Source organism: Ambystoma mexicanum, chromosome 1p (genome assembly GCF_040938575.1).
Source record: "Ambystoma mexicanum isolate Mex_15411 chromosome 1p, UKY_AmexF1_1, whole genome shotgun sequence".
Lineage (NCBI taxonomy): Eukaryota > Metazoa > Chordata > Amphibia > Caudata > Ambystomatidae > Ambystoma > Ambystoma mexicanum.
This window is the reverse complement of record NC_090921.1, coordinates 1,093,862,179-1,093,877,799: the sequence shown is the minus strand read 5'-3', so window position 1 is coordinate 1,093,877,799 and position 15,621 is coordinate 1,093,862,179. Positions and strand designations below refer to the sequence as shown.

At 43.6% G+C, this 15,621-nt stretch overlaps 1 protein-coding gene across 1 annotated transcript in view; it reads left to right on the top strand.

Annotated features, from left to right (window-relative positions):
* Window positions 1–14,253, top strand: part of VSIG8 (V-set and immunoglobulin domain containing 8) — a 178,447-nt gene extending 164,194 nt beyond the window's left edge. The window contains exon 7 of the mRNA XM_069604691.1: window positions 11,211–14,253. Coding sequence (XP_069460792.1) covers window positions 11,211–11,517 — 307 coding nt within the window. The 3' untranslated portion in view covers window positions 11,518–14,253. The remainder of the gene's footprint in view (window positions 1–11,210) is intronic.
* Window positions 14,254–15,621: the final 1,368 nt, after the last annotated feature.

The window sequence follows — 15,621 nt, the reverse complement described above, 5'->3', positions numbered from 1 at the left end:
ATCTCCCAATCCTTAATTTAGCACTTCCTCCACCATACCGTTCCTATGTCATTCTGTCCTCGTCCCTGGTTTATGTTCCCACCTTACCCTGCCACATCTGGTCTTCAAGTCTCACTCTCTCATCCCACTAAAAAGGATCCAGGACTTCCACTCTGTTATCAATGCTACATTTTGTACCAAAAATGCATTGATTTCCCTGTGATTTTTATAAATAAATAAGTACAATAAAAAGTGACCATAGTGATGATTAACAAGACTACAATTGTTAAGAATGAATACAGCTAATCTTTGAAACAAAAATAAACTTTTGTCCTAATTTTCAACTCTATTTGAGTTGTTTTGTAGTGCATTATCATTCATCTCAAACACGACTCCCAATTTTTGATCATGTGAATTCCCAAATGGTGGTATTGGTGGGACTTTATTTTCTTGGCATTCAAGGTGAACATCTTTGTCAGTGACTGAGCAACCTTGTCACTTTGAATGTATGTATCTAGGTCATTTATATAGCGCAAATCCAGCTAAAAAGCAGTAGAGCGCTGTACAATAATGGGGCATTAGGGTGTTGCAGGTGTTTGTAGGCTGTCTTGAAAGTGATGCAAGCTTTGAGGGGTAACCCGGGGTAACTAGTGTATTTCCTTGAGAGGAAATATGGTGGAAGTTCTTCAGTCCTGCAATGAGACATGCTTTGGCATGCTGAACAACTTTCGGGGGGGGGCAGAGTAGTGACTGGGACACCTGCCAAAAGGGTGTTGCTGCCATCCAGGTGGAAGAGCCCAGACCCTGGAAGATGGATCTGAAGTCAGAGGTAGGGATTAAGGGTTTGATTAAGTGCAGGAGTAAGAGCATGTACCGAGGTTGAGGTGAAATTGTCAAAACGTACATCTGTTTTGCCGCATTGTGCCATTCTGCCACCCCTGCATATTAAAAAGAGCGGCATGAAGTTTCTCGTGCTGTCTTGTAAACTGAAACGATGCGCGCAAAGTTTCTTGTGCCGCTGTGCAAACCTAGCAGGAATCGAAAAGAGCAGCATGATGGTTCTCATGCCGCTGTGCGTACCTAGCATGAATTGAAAAGAGCGGCACAAAGTGCCTCATGCTGCTGCGCAAACCTATTATAAATTGTACAAAAAGCTGGGCAACGTTTCTCGTACTGCTGCGCCGGCATAGCATAAATCTAAAAGAGTAGCACAACGTTTCTCATCCTGCTACACAAAACTAGTATGGATTGAAAAAAGACCTGCACAAATTTTCTCCTCACACTGCGCAAGCCAATCATAAATCTAAAAACTGCACAGTTTCTTGTGTCACTGCGCGTAACTAGCATGAGAACAAAATACCACGCTGCTTGTGAAAACGCACAAAACCGGGCAAAATTTCAGTGGTGGCAGAACCGTAATGCCGATATCGCGGGAACGGGTGGAAGTGGATTCCAGTGCGGATTCCACACTTTTTGCATCGTGGGCGAAAGGTTTGCTCACCCCTACCAGTACCATGCTGTTTGTATCTTTTTTTTGCACTTGTGGCGAGTTGGCGGAAGAAACCATTGTAATCTACATCTGTGAAGCATTTTTGGACCTAGGTCTGTTAGTGGCACCCACGAGGAGGAGGAACTTTACTTTGTTTTCAAAAGGTTGAGTTTCAGATAGGCATTTGGCATCCAGGCATGAACGGTGGAGAGGCAGCGTTTCAATTGGTGAATGTCATCGAGGCAACTGACCCTCAGGCATAGCTGTTTGTCATCAGCTTACTGGTGGAGTTTGATGTTCAGTTTGGGCAAGAGTGCCCCAGTGGCTCCATGCAGGGTTTGAACACGACAGGGTAGAAGATGAAGCCATGTGGACGCCACAGGTCACTGAGCATTTTTGGTATCTGCAGGTGCCCATCTGAAATGAGCTACTGTCTGTTGTTGAGTTAGGAATCAAACCATTAAAGGACTGTGGCATTGAATCTCATGCTGGAGAACAGGGCTCATGCTGGAGACCAGGGCTCATGCTGGAGACCAGGGCTCATGCTGGAGACCAGGGCTCATGCTGGAGAGCAGGGCTCATGCTGGAGAACAGGGCTCATGCTGGAGAGCAGGGTTTATGCTGGAGAACAGGGCTCATGTTGGAGAGCAGGGCTCATGCTGGAGAACAGGGCTCATGCTGGAGAGCAGGGCTCATGTTGGAGAGTAGGGCTCATGCTGGAGAACAGGGTGCTGAGTAGTTCTTAACATTCTCAGAGTTCTCCACTAATGCACACAAAACCTCAAAGGTCAGCTAAGCAGTGCTCGCTTCGAATGGGATATGGTGTCTTACAGGAAAACCCATTGACATCAAACCTATTTAAAATCTGCTCCATTCGAATTGCTTCCGCCAGATGTTCTATAAGCCATGAAAAAAGCAGCAGGGATGAATGGCACTCCTGTCTCATTCCTCTAGTAATATAAAACCTCTCTGATACTTACCTATTGACTATCACCTAACCTTTCGGTGCACTATAAATTGCTCTAACAATGAAGATACCTTTTTGTCATTGCAACATTTATCATTGCTAGAAGTGGTGATTCCCTGTTGTCCCCTTTTTACCAACCCTAGGGCGAGAAGGGCCAACCTATCAGCCCAGGTAGTAGAGAATATCTTCAGGTCCCCATTATGAAAAGAGCCTGTTTTATATGAGTCTTGTTCCTCTAGATTTCTTACTGTGTTATAATGGGATTCATTTCCTAACTGCATTCTTCCTCTAAACACCTGATATAACCACTGAAGACTGTGAGTTCTTAAATTAGAGGGGTGCAAATATTTTCCATCAATGTGTGCGAGTGACTGAGCTCTATCCCCAAGAAAATATTTTAAATAGTTGGTTACAACGGTGCATTTCACAGCACAGTTTTTGTGCTTGTGAAACATTGGGTAAAAAAAACATGTAATTTACATATGGTTTTGTATGGTAGCACATGAACAAATCCCAGAGATGTCACTTCACCAACAGTATACAGGAGCATTTACAATCACGTTTTCATGATGGTGTCGTTTACAATATAAGCCAGTATTCTCTGACTGTGTAAGAAGACATTTTCATGCTGACTCTGCCCAATAATGCCAGTTATTATACTGTAAAAAAGAAAAACCAGTGCTAGCTGTGTTAATATATACTAGTATTCCCACATCGGAACAAACCCATGTGCCTTTGCCTGTAATGCTAGTAATGCCACTGTAAGAAAACATGACAATGCTGCCTGTGCCCATGTATGCCAATATTGCAATGCAAGAACATGTAGGCCCATAATGCAAGTAATTCCACTACAAGAAGACTGCACGACCACCAGCCCCCCGTGACCTTGTGACAACACCTCTGTGTGGCCCATGCCCTTCAGGGCCCGCATCTGCTTCTCTTCTGAGACCCCTTCCTCTCACAGCCATCATGACTTAGGTGCTCCAATATGCATACATATGCTCACATTCACACAGCCACACTTTCACACAGCACTCTGTGAGGGGTCAGAAATGAAAGTCAGATATAAAATTGTCCTGTTTTTGGTTAAAGACTTTTATTAACTTAAACATGTTAGGGGAATGCCTCTCTGACCCTGCTCTAAGAGGAGTTTCCTTACTAAAACCAAAAACTAAGGATCTGTCTTTGTCAGGATGTCGTAAATCAAAAGCTGTCCTTGTGTACAAATTTTCTATCCTGACCCTCACACTACAAACAAAGTAATAAAGTGACAAGGGAAATGTCTTTAACCTGGTATTTGCAAAAGTGTTCTGAAATACAAAATAGAATAGCTCCTACGTAAATGTTCTCCAAAAATGGAAAATACCTTAATTCCAGAGTATGTTTCCCTTCCCCTGGATTCTTCGCTGGTATCAGAAATGTGTCTGGGTTTAACTTTTCACTATGCCTTTCTTGGCCCACAACAATCCTGTTGGATGAAAACTGTTCAACCTTGTAAGTTCTCCTTTAACAAAAGTTCCCTATTCAACAAACATTCTTTATTTAAACACACACTGTTTCTGCTTGACACTCCCTTTGGGTTTGCAATTTACCTGGTATACTCCCCTGCCAGGACTCTTCATGCACTTGGTGTACTTTCCTGCCAGGTCTTCTCTTGAATTCACAACTTCCTGGTGTACTCCCCTGCCAGGACTTCTCTTCTATTCACAACTGCCTGGTGTACTCCTCTGGTAGAACCTCTCGTATCTTAAAGTTCCTCTTTTTATCGAGGTAGCATATGCCTTTATTGGCTTGGTATAGCTACTTGTTTTTCACTGCTCTCAGGTTTTCCTCAGATTTACATTCATTCCTTATTAGGGTTCGGGTTGGCACTCGGCCCTTTCAAAAGAATCTTCTAATTATTTCATTTTCTGTTATCTCACAATTTTCAAAGTCTATTTGGCGTGGCTGCCGAAATGCCCTGGGGTGCGGACTCTGCTCTGGCAGACTCACCAGTTCTCTGTAGTGTTTCCAGGCTCCCTCTTGCTTACGTTGTGTTCCTTCGCTGCTTACTTCCCACTCTCGGTCGTTCTGACATCTCTCCAGCTTCTCTCGAAGCTCTGATCCTGCACGCCGGCTTCTCCTCAGTTCCCGGTAATGACAACGCTGCTTCTCTTAGCAGCAGGACACCAAGGACATTCTCGGGGTTGCTGGCCTCTCCATGGCACACCTATAGCACACCAAGTTTCTTTCCTTCTCAGCAAGTGAGCTCCCTTGCTTTATCACACCAGCTTGCACCTCCAACTTCTGTACACCTACTCTTGCCTCCAGCTTCTGCACACCACCTTGTGCTTCCAGACTCAGTCTGCCTTTCCTGGAGATGTCACGTTTTCTCCTGAGTTCTCTCTCATAATTTGGTTCACTTTGTAAAGGTCCCAAACGTAGGTACTTTCATCCAACAACTAGCACGCTCATCAGGCTTACTGCTCTGTATCAATTCATTCATCCTCCTCGTCTCAGTATTTAGGCGGTTGTAGAAATTAAAGTCCATTGATGGTTTCTGATGCATAATTCTTGGAGGGTTTTGCCCAATGATTCCACATGGAAGATCAGTTCTACATGAAAGAAAACTAGAACTGAAAGGTTTTTTGGGGGTGTTTACACTTCAGGTTATGGATGGGAGTTTGGGATGGGCGTTTGGGCTAACAAGTGTTAGGAAAAGGTTTCTTTACATTCCCTATAAGGGGGAACAGATGCATGGCAACAAGCCATTAGTGTATTGGGTAACAGGGAGTCTTCCTCATGGGAAAATGGGGGATACCGCTTCTTATCCAATGAAGCCATGACATCTGCCCCCCATTAGCTATCTCCTCCCATGTGATCCTCCCTCACATAGCCACCCCCAGGGTCAGGATCAGGTAGCGGCTGCCGTCCCCTGGCCACATGGGAGGAGTTTACTGGTTGGGAATTATTCCATTGGATTGATCCCAACTCCTGCACATTCACATGCTAACATTCACACAAATATTCAAACATAATTCTTTTTTGCACTTACATTTTGTGAAAGCCTGGTCCAGTGCCCTATCCTTCAGTGCCCTTCCTTCCACCATAGGCCCACGCAGAAACAGGAGGCACGGTGGGAAGTTGCTTTACACTTCCCTGAGTCCCACCTCCTACATTGCCCATTGACATACATGAGAAGGGCACCCGAATTAGCTGCTTTCATGGCTTTATAGAGTCTGTGCCTAACCTTCTGACATCTCCTGGTTGCAGGGACAGAGGCCTTGTAGGCCTCCTCTTTGGATGTACCCCAAATGGGGATATACAATGCTTTCACCCTTGCAGAAAGAAGCAAACCATTGTGTCATGACTATTGCTTCTAAAATGGTACACTGTAAATGCCAGAATGAGTGACAGCTGGTGTATAATGGCCAGAACAGTACGACACCACCAATGTTGCATCATCTGTCACTTTTTATAAAAAGCAAATATAACAGCATCTCCAGCTGCATTTTTCTTCTCTGATATCCGAATCACTTGCCCAATTTCTTTTTCCATTATTTTATCTACCAATATTTCTCTCTCTACATCATCCAAATAAGGTAGCAGTTTCAACCACAAATATTTTGTGATATCTCACCCTGGGTTGCAATTCTATTACTAATGGAAGGTTCAATGCATCAATCCTTAGCACAGGATCCTTCTACTTCACACAGCTAATCTTGTTCCTTCACAATCAACCCTGCAAATGTTCATCTACCCTCCAAACCTGTATCACACTTCCTAAGCTAATATCCATCTGAAGAGAAGGTCACAACACCCTCTCTGGGCATTGGCACCCCTAGATCAGGAAAGGCAGGCTGAAACACATCAGGACACTCAGGCTGGATTTCAAAGGACATCTGTTTATTCTTTTCAGCAGACCAGGATACAGCATAGAGCAGAACAATCTGCAACTCCCAACTCTCTCCTGACGTCAGTTCCTTATATACAGTCTTAAAAAGTGAGGTCGTTTAGTAATTAACATAAAACATTATTATTGCCATGGCACTTGAAGACAACCCCTTTTCCATTTCCTGGTTGGTTGCCTAAACTGCCACTCAGAACTAGTCTAAACAGGTTTTCACCTAACTCATTCTAGACCTGTGGACTCTCAACTTCTAGGTAAAAATTATCCACTGACATCATCATGACTAGCAAAAGTCCACCATCTTAGAAATTGCCTGACTATGCCTGGTTATCACAAAATGGTGGACCAACCTATTCTTGATCAGATCTTGGTACCTGCTCAGATTTTAATCTAGATTTTTGATAACTATGATAAGCATGTACTACTTGACGCACTCTCTATTGTACAAGCCATTCTGACCCCAAACAATACATGTCACCCTTAAAATGTGTTTTCTTGCCCTTTTAAGCCCTACAATTCTGATTTTTGCACACTCGGAAATATTGATCATCCTGACAAGTTATCTGAATTCGGTTTAAGGGGATCTATCACCTATACATTCAGTTTGAGGGGGAGTGGGGTCTACCTCCTGTACACAGACTCCTCCCTTTCTGCTAATGACTTTGCTCACTACTTTTCCCCAAAATCTCAATTCATGACACTGTCACAACCCTCCTCTCACTTTTAACCAGCCCTTCTTCTGTCCACTAACTCTCCCCCTACGTCTTCTACGCTCAACTGCTTCTCCCCTACCTCTCCTACTGCATGAGCAGACATCCTTTGCAGTGGAAACCCATATTGCATGCCTATTGACTGTTTTACTCCGCTAATTGTCAAAGACTTTGTCTCAATCACTTGCACCTATGTCTACTAGCTCTTGAACCTCTATCTCTCTGCTGAACTCTTCTCTGCCTCCTTTAAATCTGCAACTGCTTTACCCCTATTGTTGAAACTCTCTGGTGACTCAAATGTCCCAGCAAACTATCTGCCAGTTTCTCTCCTTTCCCATTGTTCAAAAGTCCTTGAGCGAATGGTATTTGACCCACTCACTAAATACCCTGAGGACCATGACATTGGAGATCCACTTCAATCTAGCCTCCATGATAAACACTCCGCCGAGACTGCACTCATGCATGTCTCCAACTTTCTCTCGAATGCTCACTGTTTCAAACTCTCTTCTATACTCATCCTTTTGGACCTTTTTGATGCTTCTGACAATGTTGACTACTCTCTCTTCTCCTCACTCACCAGGACCTTCAGTTTTGCAAATATGCACTTGACTGGATCACTTCCTCTATGAAAGGTCGACCCTTTAAAATCTCTTGGAACTCACAAATCCCTGACCGCACCACTCCCTCTACCAATGTCTCCCAAGGATCAGTCCTTGGACCTCTGGTCTTTACCCTCTGCATCTCTGCACTAGGAAGACTAACCTAAGCCTTTGGCTTTCGCAACCACCTTTTTGCTGATGACACTAAACTACTTTTCTCCTTTCCATCCTTCACCCCATCCATCCTGGTCAGATTCTGAACTGTCTCACTGCAATTTGTCGCTGGTTGGCTCTCTGCGGCCTCATGCTGAACTCTTTAAAAACGTAAGTCATCTTTTTCCCAGTTTCCAACGCCATCTCTAGTCTCCCCTCTCCTATTGGCTTTCTGGCTGAAAGTCTAGCTTCCTCCCCCAAAGCTCACAATCTTGGGGTCCTCTTTGATAGCGACACTGAAACAATTCATCACTACCACTGGCTCGGCTGCTTGTATTATCCTCTGCAACATTACAAAATGTGTTCTTTTCTTATGAACCAATCTACAAAAACTCTATTCTGGGCTCTTGAGCATTCTAATCACCTCAATTACTTTTTGGTCAGATTTTGACTTCATTAGCATTTTGCGGAGAAAGGACGTAATGGCTTTTCAGTGGATATTGAGTGTTTCAGTTCCACACTGTCATCCACTCCCATGATAATCTACAGCTATTAACACCCTCTGTGCATTCCTTTATCCCTCCAGATTAAAATAAGAACCTCACAGATGTAGGCAAGGGGGCCCCCCAAACATCATTTTGAAATAGGACCCAATGAGCCCCAACAAAACTTCAGCCGGCTCTGCCCAATACACAGTTTATTCTGCCATACTAGTATTATAGATGGAGCAGAGGAAGGTCTAACTTTCCTACCAAGTCTGGCCCTCTGACAGGTGACTTACATGTGCGTTCAAGATGCAACTAAGTGGCTAAAGAAGAATGCAAAGCAGTTGCACCCAAATCCCACCTTTTAGAAAGGGGCTCACTACCTTACAACAATAAATCAGTTCCTCTATTCTCCAAGGGACAGAAAAAAATGTATTATGCACAAAGCCCTTTTTCTAATCATCAAGTGGCTCAACTGTGAACCTACTATCTTTTAGAACACCTAAGCATGTTTACACTGGTCCTTAAATCAAACGCCTGACTATTCTTCCACATGTTAGAAGCTGTTTGGGAATCTGTGGAAATGGCCATACACCACCCAAGATATACGTTGCATAATAGTGCTGCTTAATGCAAGTGCAACGTACATCAGAGAATTCAGGAATAATGATAATAGTGTGCCTCTACAAACTCAGTGGTGGGGCAAGCAATACATCCCCTATCTGAGTTCTTGACAAAATGGCGTCAGGCCAGCCCAGTATAAACACAAAAGCAAATACTTAAAACGCTGCTCAGAATACACATTGTAGGCGAATCAAAGTGAATACAAGAATGAATACTGGAATCCAGAAATAACAATCACGACACCAATAGAAATTAGAACAACTTATAGTGATAGGTTTGCACAAAACAGCACATGGTATAACACTAGAACAGAGCGGACATATTTGCTTCTATATACACAGCAGGGATACCAAAGCAGTAAATGGATTTCAATATGTCATTTACAGCGCAAGGTCTATTTACAATACAAAATGAACACAAAAGATGTTTCCATTTTAGCAACTATAATGCATTCCATTTTCAAACTTTATCCTTTCTGTAATTATGAACACTTTATGCATGTTTGACTTGAAATGAACTTAAAAGTTTCTTTTTACACAGAGCTCATCTCCCTTTTTCAAGCCACAACACTCTTGGGGCTACTGTCCTGCACGTGGCAGCACATTTCTCTTTCTCTGTTCTTTGAACCAGCCTGGAACAAAAACCAATTGGCTCCCAGGAATTTTGCAATTAATACAATTCAAAGAATGGTCTAGGACCACAAGGTACTGACAAACGTAGGGTGCCTTTCAGCTTAAGATCCCTTTTGAAAGTGAGCACAGCGCCATCTTTAATGGCTGTGATTACTGCACAAGGGTTGAGCAAAGCACATCACTCAAAGCATAGGGACTTACACATGGAAGAAAGAAGAACATGCATGTGGTACACCAAGCCATGGAGGCCGCCAACCCATAGGGGCTGCAAAGAGCAGAGCTTTCCCAGGAATTGGGAGATACAAGTATACTTTTGCTGGAAGCTGGGAGCAGCTCCTACGTGTAGCTGGGGTGCTCACATAAACTCCAGGAAACAACACACCTGCCGTGGTCCCAACAAAGGCAGAGTGAAGAGCATCAAGGCAGAATTGGTCGAAGTGGGCAGACACGGTTGGGAGCGGTGCTCCCCTACTTTTTAAAATTAAATTCTACTGTTCCTATACTTTTAATTTAAAAAGACACCATTCCGGAAAGGTTTAGTTTGACAAAAATAGTGTAGAAAGAAGTTGAAATGTGTACCCCTTAAACAGCAGGCGCATTTGTTTAGGGGTTTGATTGCATGTGGGAGGGGGCGTGGTGATGGTGTTTGTGGAGAGCGGGGACAGGCAGGCAAATAACATCGTTCTACTACTTCTTTTTGTACCCTTCTACCACTAGTCCCTGGGCTTGTTAGGGGAAAAGACCTCCAACAGAATGGAGGGCAGGTTTTAGGCTGTTCTGGCAGCAGCAGGGGGACATGCCTCAGGCAGGTCTGACAGCAGAACACAGTCTGTTCAGAAAGTCCCTCGGGAAAACACCCCCCCCCCCCCCAACCTCTGCAAACAGAAGTCCTTGGGCTGAAATAACAAAAAAAAAACGCCCAAGTGGAAGCGAGAGCGAGGGGCTACCGGAACAATACCTCTTGCTAAAAAGGTAGAGCAAAATCAGATCTACACATAACAACTTGCAAATAAGGAGTCAACTGAAGATCGTATATTGCAACAACACTCCTAAGACAATAAAGAGAACAATTAATGAACTCACAAAACGTTTTCTCAGTTTATAAAATTAAACAAAGAAATGCTTTAATTCCAGAAAGAGTCTGACTGACATCCCACAGATGGGCTGGCCAGCAAATCTGGAGCACTGTAAAATTCCAGCAGTTCATAGAACAGAATGAGGGCCCATAGGAGATAATGGCTGTACATAGAAATCAGTGTGCTTTAAAAGGGCATTTTACATAAACATTTTCTTTTCTGCCCAAAGCAGTCATATAGAGCATATTTGCTCAGTCATTTCTGTTCCAAAAAATGTACCTGTACCTGCGACAGGCCTTGTCTATCTACAAGTTACACAGTGCAAATGGGTGACTGCCCAAAAATACACTACTGCAGACTCTGGGGTCCCCCACAACACCGCCTTTGCAACCAGGTACCAGCCTCTATTTGGGGGTTTTACACAAGGAAGAAGAAAATGGGTTTAGACATGCAGTGCTAATATACAAGAGAACAGGGGAGTAATTGTTTGGAATTCCGCACACAACCCAAGAGCTGAAGTAGTCTTTGTATATTTTGGGGGGCAAGAAGTGAGGTGAATTTAACAGAATGTAAAGAGCTAACTCCATCTGTTTCCTTTTGTTTATAGGGAGGATATGGTAGCTCCACCAAGCAACAATAACAGTCGTGCCAGCAGCGTGCGCACCGCCATTGGGTACCGCCCTCACCACATCAGCTACTCACTGCGCCGGGACTACAAGGAGGAACCAAAGGGGATGGCCAGTGCCCCACCTCTGCTTGCTGGCACTAGCATGCCAACATGCGAGGATTATGAAGATGATGACCTTGTGACCACCGTGCCTGGGCCCACCCGACTTTCGCCTTACAACATCAGCCGTATCGGGGGCGTGCCTGTGATGGTGCCGGCTCAGGCTAGGGAGGGGTTCCTTGTGTAGAGCCTGTTCATGAAAATTGAGCATTCTGCCCGAAAGCAGGAGAGATTGTAATTGAAATGAAGTCGCATATAATTATTTTTGAACACACCCTGCAAAGTGAACTGCCTCTTCATGCTGAGTGACAGGTGTTCCTAATACCCAACTCAATGAACTCATTCTTCTGAGCTCTGAACAATAAAAGACTTAGTGGGCCCTACTTGAAATTTATATTTGTAACCTTTGGATTATTCATGGTACTCGTAAGCAGGCGCATTTACGCAATAAATTCATATACATTGAGGTATTCTACTAGCAGGCACTGCAATATTAACTGATGACGCCAACCAAGAATAAACCTTGTTATCTGTACCATAGACTATAAGAAAAATGAAGGAGCACCGTGTAAGATTGTATACTATCACACTAATGATCCAGTTAACTCTTCCGATTTTAACTGAATCGGAAATAGGGAAATGACTCCTAATGAAATAATCAGAAGGTTATGTGCACAAAAAAAATGGTAACTTGGAATAAAGGGTTTATCTTCCATCATCATCCAAGAGGGAAGAGCGGTACCATGATGCTTGCTGGTCACCTCCAGTCACTGGCTGTAATAATGAGGACTGGGATCTGCTCTCGTGATGCGACATATTCTGTGTAGGCCATGAGCATGTTCAGCATCAACCGCAGGAGACAACCTCAGGAAGAGTAAAACAACTGCTCCCAGTCCCAACGGCTCTCGGAAAAGGATAATGTGATGAGACCAAATACCAAAGACGCGGAAACACGCGGACGCATCTACAGCGGTGTCCTCGTATCATGTGCAGTCAGCAGCTACACACTAGCATGGCCAGAGGACGAATACAATGTGGAGGCGCTGTTGATGGATACTCCATGGACAGCATTGTGAATGCAATCCTCCACCGGGCAGAAGGGGGAGCATCAATGCAGGGGTGCATCCACATATGTACTCACACTGCTGTATCAGTGCCCTTATATCCGCTTTCCAGAGTCTGCGGTAGAGGGGAAAGGTTAAGGTTAGGGCATAAAAGGCAAAAGTGGGGAGTAATCACAATTGCAACTTTGCTCACTTTCACCATCAACTCGTTTTGCAAAGTTCAATTTAAAGGCTACATATAGTGCTGATTATTTCTGCGTACAGCAAATATTGAACCCCTTTATGCAAGGATAAGCTGATCACAACTCCCTGTGAGGAAAGAAGCCGAAGCTTTATGGATTGGCAATAATGATCGATCCGGTTATGGGTCTTCATTCATAGCTAATGGCCTAATGTATGTTGTGTGCGTGTTTGTCTCACTAGAGTGAAAGCAAATGAACATAACATGTTCTTGGTATCTTTTCTAGATTTCAAGCCTAGATGCATATGCTGCTGGTATTACGTCAGCCAATTAATTCCTTGGAATGTGTTGCTTCCAAGCAATCAAGGGGAGATATCAGTTTCACACTCCACATCGCCACACACTTCCTTTTAGAATTATACAATAACTATATGTTTTATCGTTTCTTACTTTTCAGACATTTTTGATCCCCTGACTTAATCTCTTACATTTGTCTATGCTTTATACAATGGTACTATTTTGTTAATGTTCTCACGCCCCAGAGAAAATTACTCTTAACTCATCTACGGAATGCCATGAACACCTAGATATGTGTTATTGTCCTTTACATCTACTATTTACGTGTCTTAGTCATTCACAATTATTAATAGTCTTCTATGTGAACCATTTAACTTCATTACACAGATGATGCATCATATCTATATATAGGGACTGTGAGATCATCCTCAGCCTAAAGGGTTTCCTATATAAGTGGAAAATGTGGACCATGGTGTATAGTCTGAAGTGTCTTGTGTAAGCTAGAGCTTCCACAAATTCAGAGAAGAAGAGACTGGGCACACACAAGGTGGGTTGCGCAATGAAGGTTTGACTGGTACTGTAGGTTTGGCAAGGAAGCCAAGTACTGCACATCTTCGAAATTTGTATAACAAGGACACATCCAGAATCTAACCATGAAGCAGTGCAATGGGGCAATATCTGTTAAAAGTGGTGTTTGGAGAAAAGGAGTGAATTCACAGGATCCATCCTGTTTGGGAGCAATAAGCGGTGCTATTATGTTTAAGACTGAGCTGCTTGCAGTCTGTAATGGAACCTGTTAGCAAAGGTACGGGTGATTCTAATGGATAGGGTTGTTGTTGGGAGTTTTGGGGAAAAGTAGATCCCTGCCCTGATCTAGTTCTGAATTCTATAATGCCTCCTGCTGCCAGTTCCTGGGTTCCTGCGGGACAATCCTCCCAAAGTCCCATATGTTGAGGTATGAGGAAGAATTGGAAACCCTGTCTTTGTCGGAGCTGGTTTCCAAAAGTTTTCACTAATGCGGCATTGGCATCGGAAAATAACAAGTCTTGAGATTAGATTGTACATGTAGTCTTGATTTTAATGGGCAAGGTTTGCCATAGTCTTGACGAGCAACTCTAGTGCCATTTACATGGAGAAAAGCCAACACGTGTTTCAACCAATGGTTCTTTATCAAGGCGGATTGCTATTGTAGGTTATGGTCCTACAATACCAACTGGCAGGTAGTCACATTTACCATTAAAACCTGTGCTTCTAGGAGTACATGTGAGACACTGGGGTTTTAATATGTAAAGGGAGAACGCACTTACTGTACAGGGAATTGTATTGAAACTATTGTAAATAAGGTGATGCGTGTCAACAATAAAACTTTGTTAATAAAGGTGATGATTGTCTGCTTACACCGGTGAAACAATTGGAATTTAGGAAAACGTACAGTATATAAGATTAATAAAATGTTTGTAATAAATGTGAATGAACTATGATTTCCCAGGGACGGGGGCAGAGGTGACTTTGTGTATACGTTCGATAATCAAGAGATGTTGCAAATGATGCAAGTTTTGTATAGCTTAATAAACTACACGTAAGCAACTTGAAGGGACCGATGCAAAATGGGTGAAACCGGCAGAATGGGCATGGCATGTTGTGAACACATCACAAACACATATTTGTTATGCATTTGTACATAACACAAACCTAGCTAGTAATAAAGAGCACTGTGCATGACATTGTGGGTAACATATGAGGTAAAGAGAAGGATTACAATTTGTGGCATGGGTTGTTCGGCAATGGGAGTGCGACTGATGCAGGAACACATAGTAAAAACTGGTAAACCAGCCGTTATGGTAGGGACCCGCAAAGGGACCTCGTAAATGGGCGGCAAGGGATTACCGGCACCAGTGCCCTTACCGGTACAGGAAATCCCTTACCGCCCGGGTCGTAATGAGGCCCTAAGTCTCAGGAGGGGTGAGAGTGATCGGAAGCCCACAATGAGCACACAGAGTGAAACCCAATAGAATGTGCTTAGACAGTGTATATCAAAAATACATCTACATTTATCATAGGCCTTAATAATTAAACACAAATAAACCACAGTAATATAAAACAGTTACCACAAACGCCTTTCACTATTTAACATATACAGTTATGTTTTGTCTAATGCGTTAAAGGGGAAATCACAGCCACAACCTGTAACACAAGGGTAGGTTAACACAAAAATAGCATAAGGCAGTTCTTCAGAATCAATCCCTAACTTAAGCAGTCCAGCCCAACGAATTGGGGAGCCTTGTGCTCAAAAGTACAGTAGTGCGTTAAAAAGGCACGGTCGTGCATAATGAGAGAAAGCGGGTCCTCTTCTGGGATTTGTAGCAGTTCAGAAAGGGGCTTGAGGTGATGAAGAACAGTGGCCCTCTATTCGAGGAGAGTCTACCCTTGCAGGTAGAGTGACTTTTGAGTTTCAGGAATAGATAGGGAGCGCAGGCTAGCCCAGCTAAGGTGAGTATCTTTTTAGGGATTCTTGTGCGTAAAGAACAATGAATGTGCCAAGGGGCCACCGGTAAGTGATGCAAGTACACACTGACCCTCAACACAGTCCGGGCCAACCTTTGCCAGTCTAGGCCAGGTCGCTTGTAGGTTCAACCCCTGCAGTTGCACATCGCTCCGGCTCTCAGCGGCTGCCAGACGGCACAATCGTCCGTGGTGGGACAGTAGTCTTTTCTCAGTTCTCGGTGAAGAAAAGAGGACAGTTCCAGAG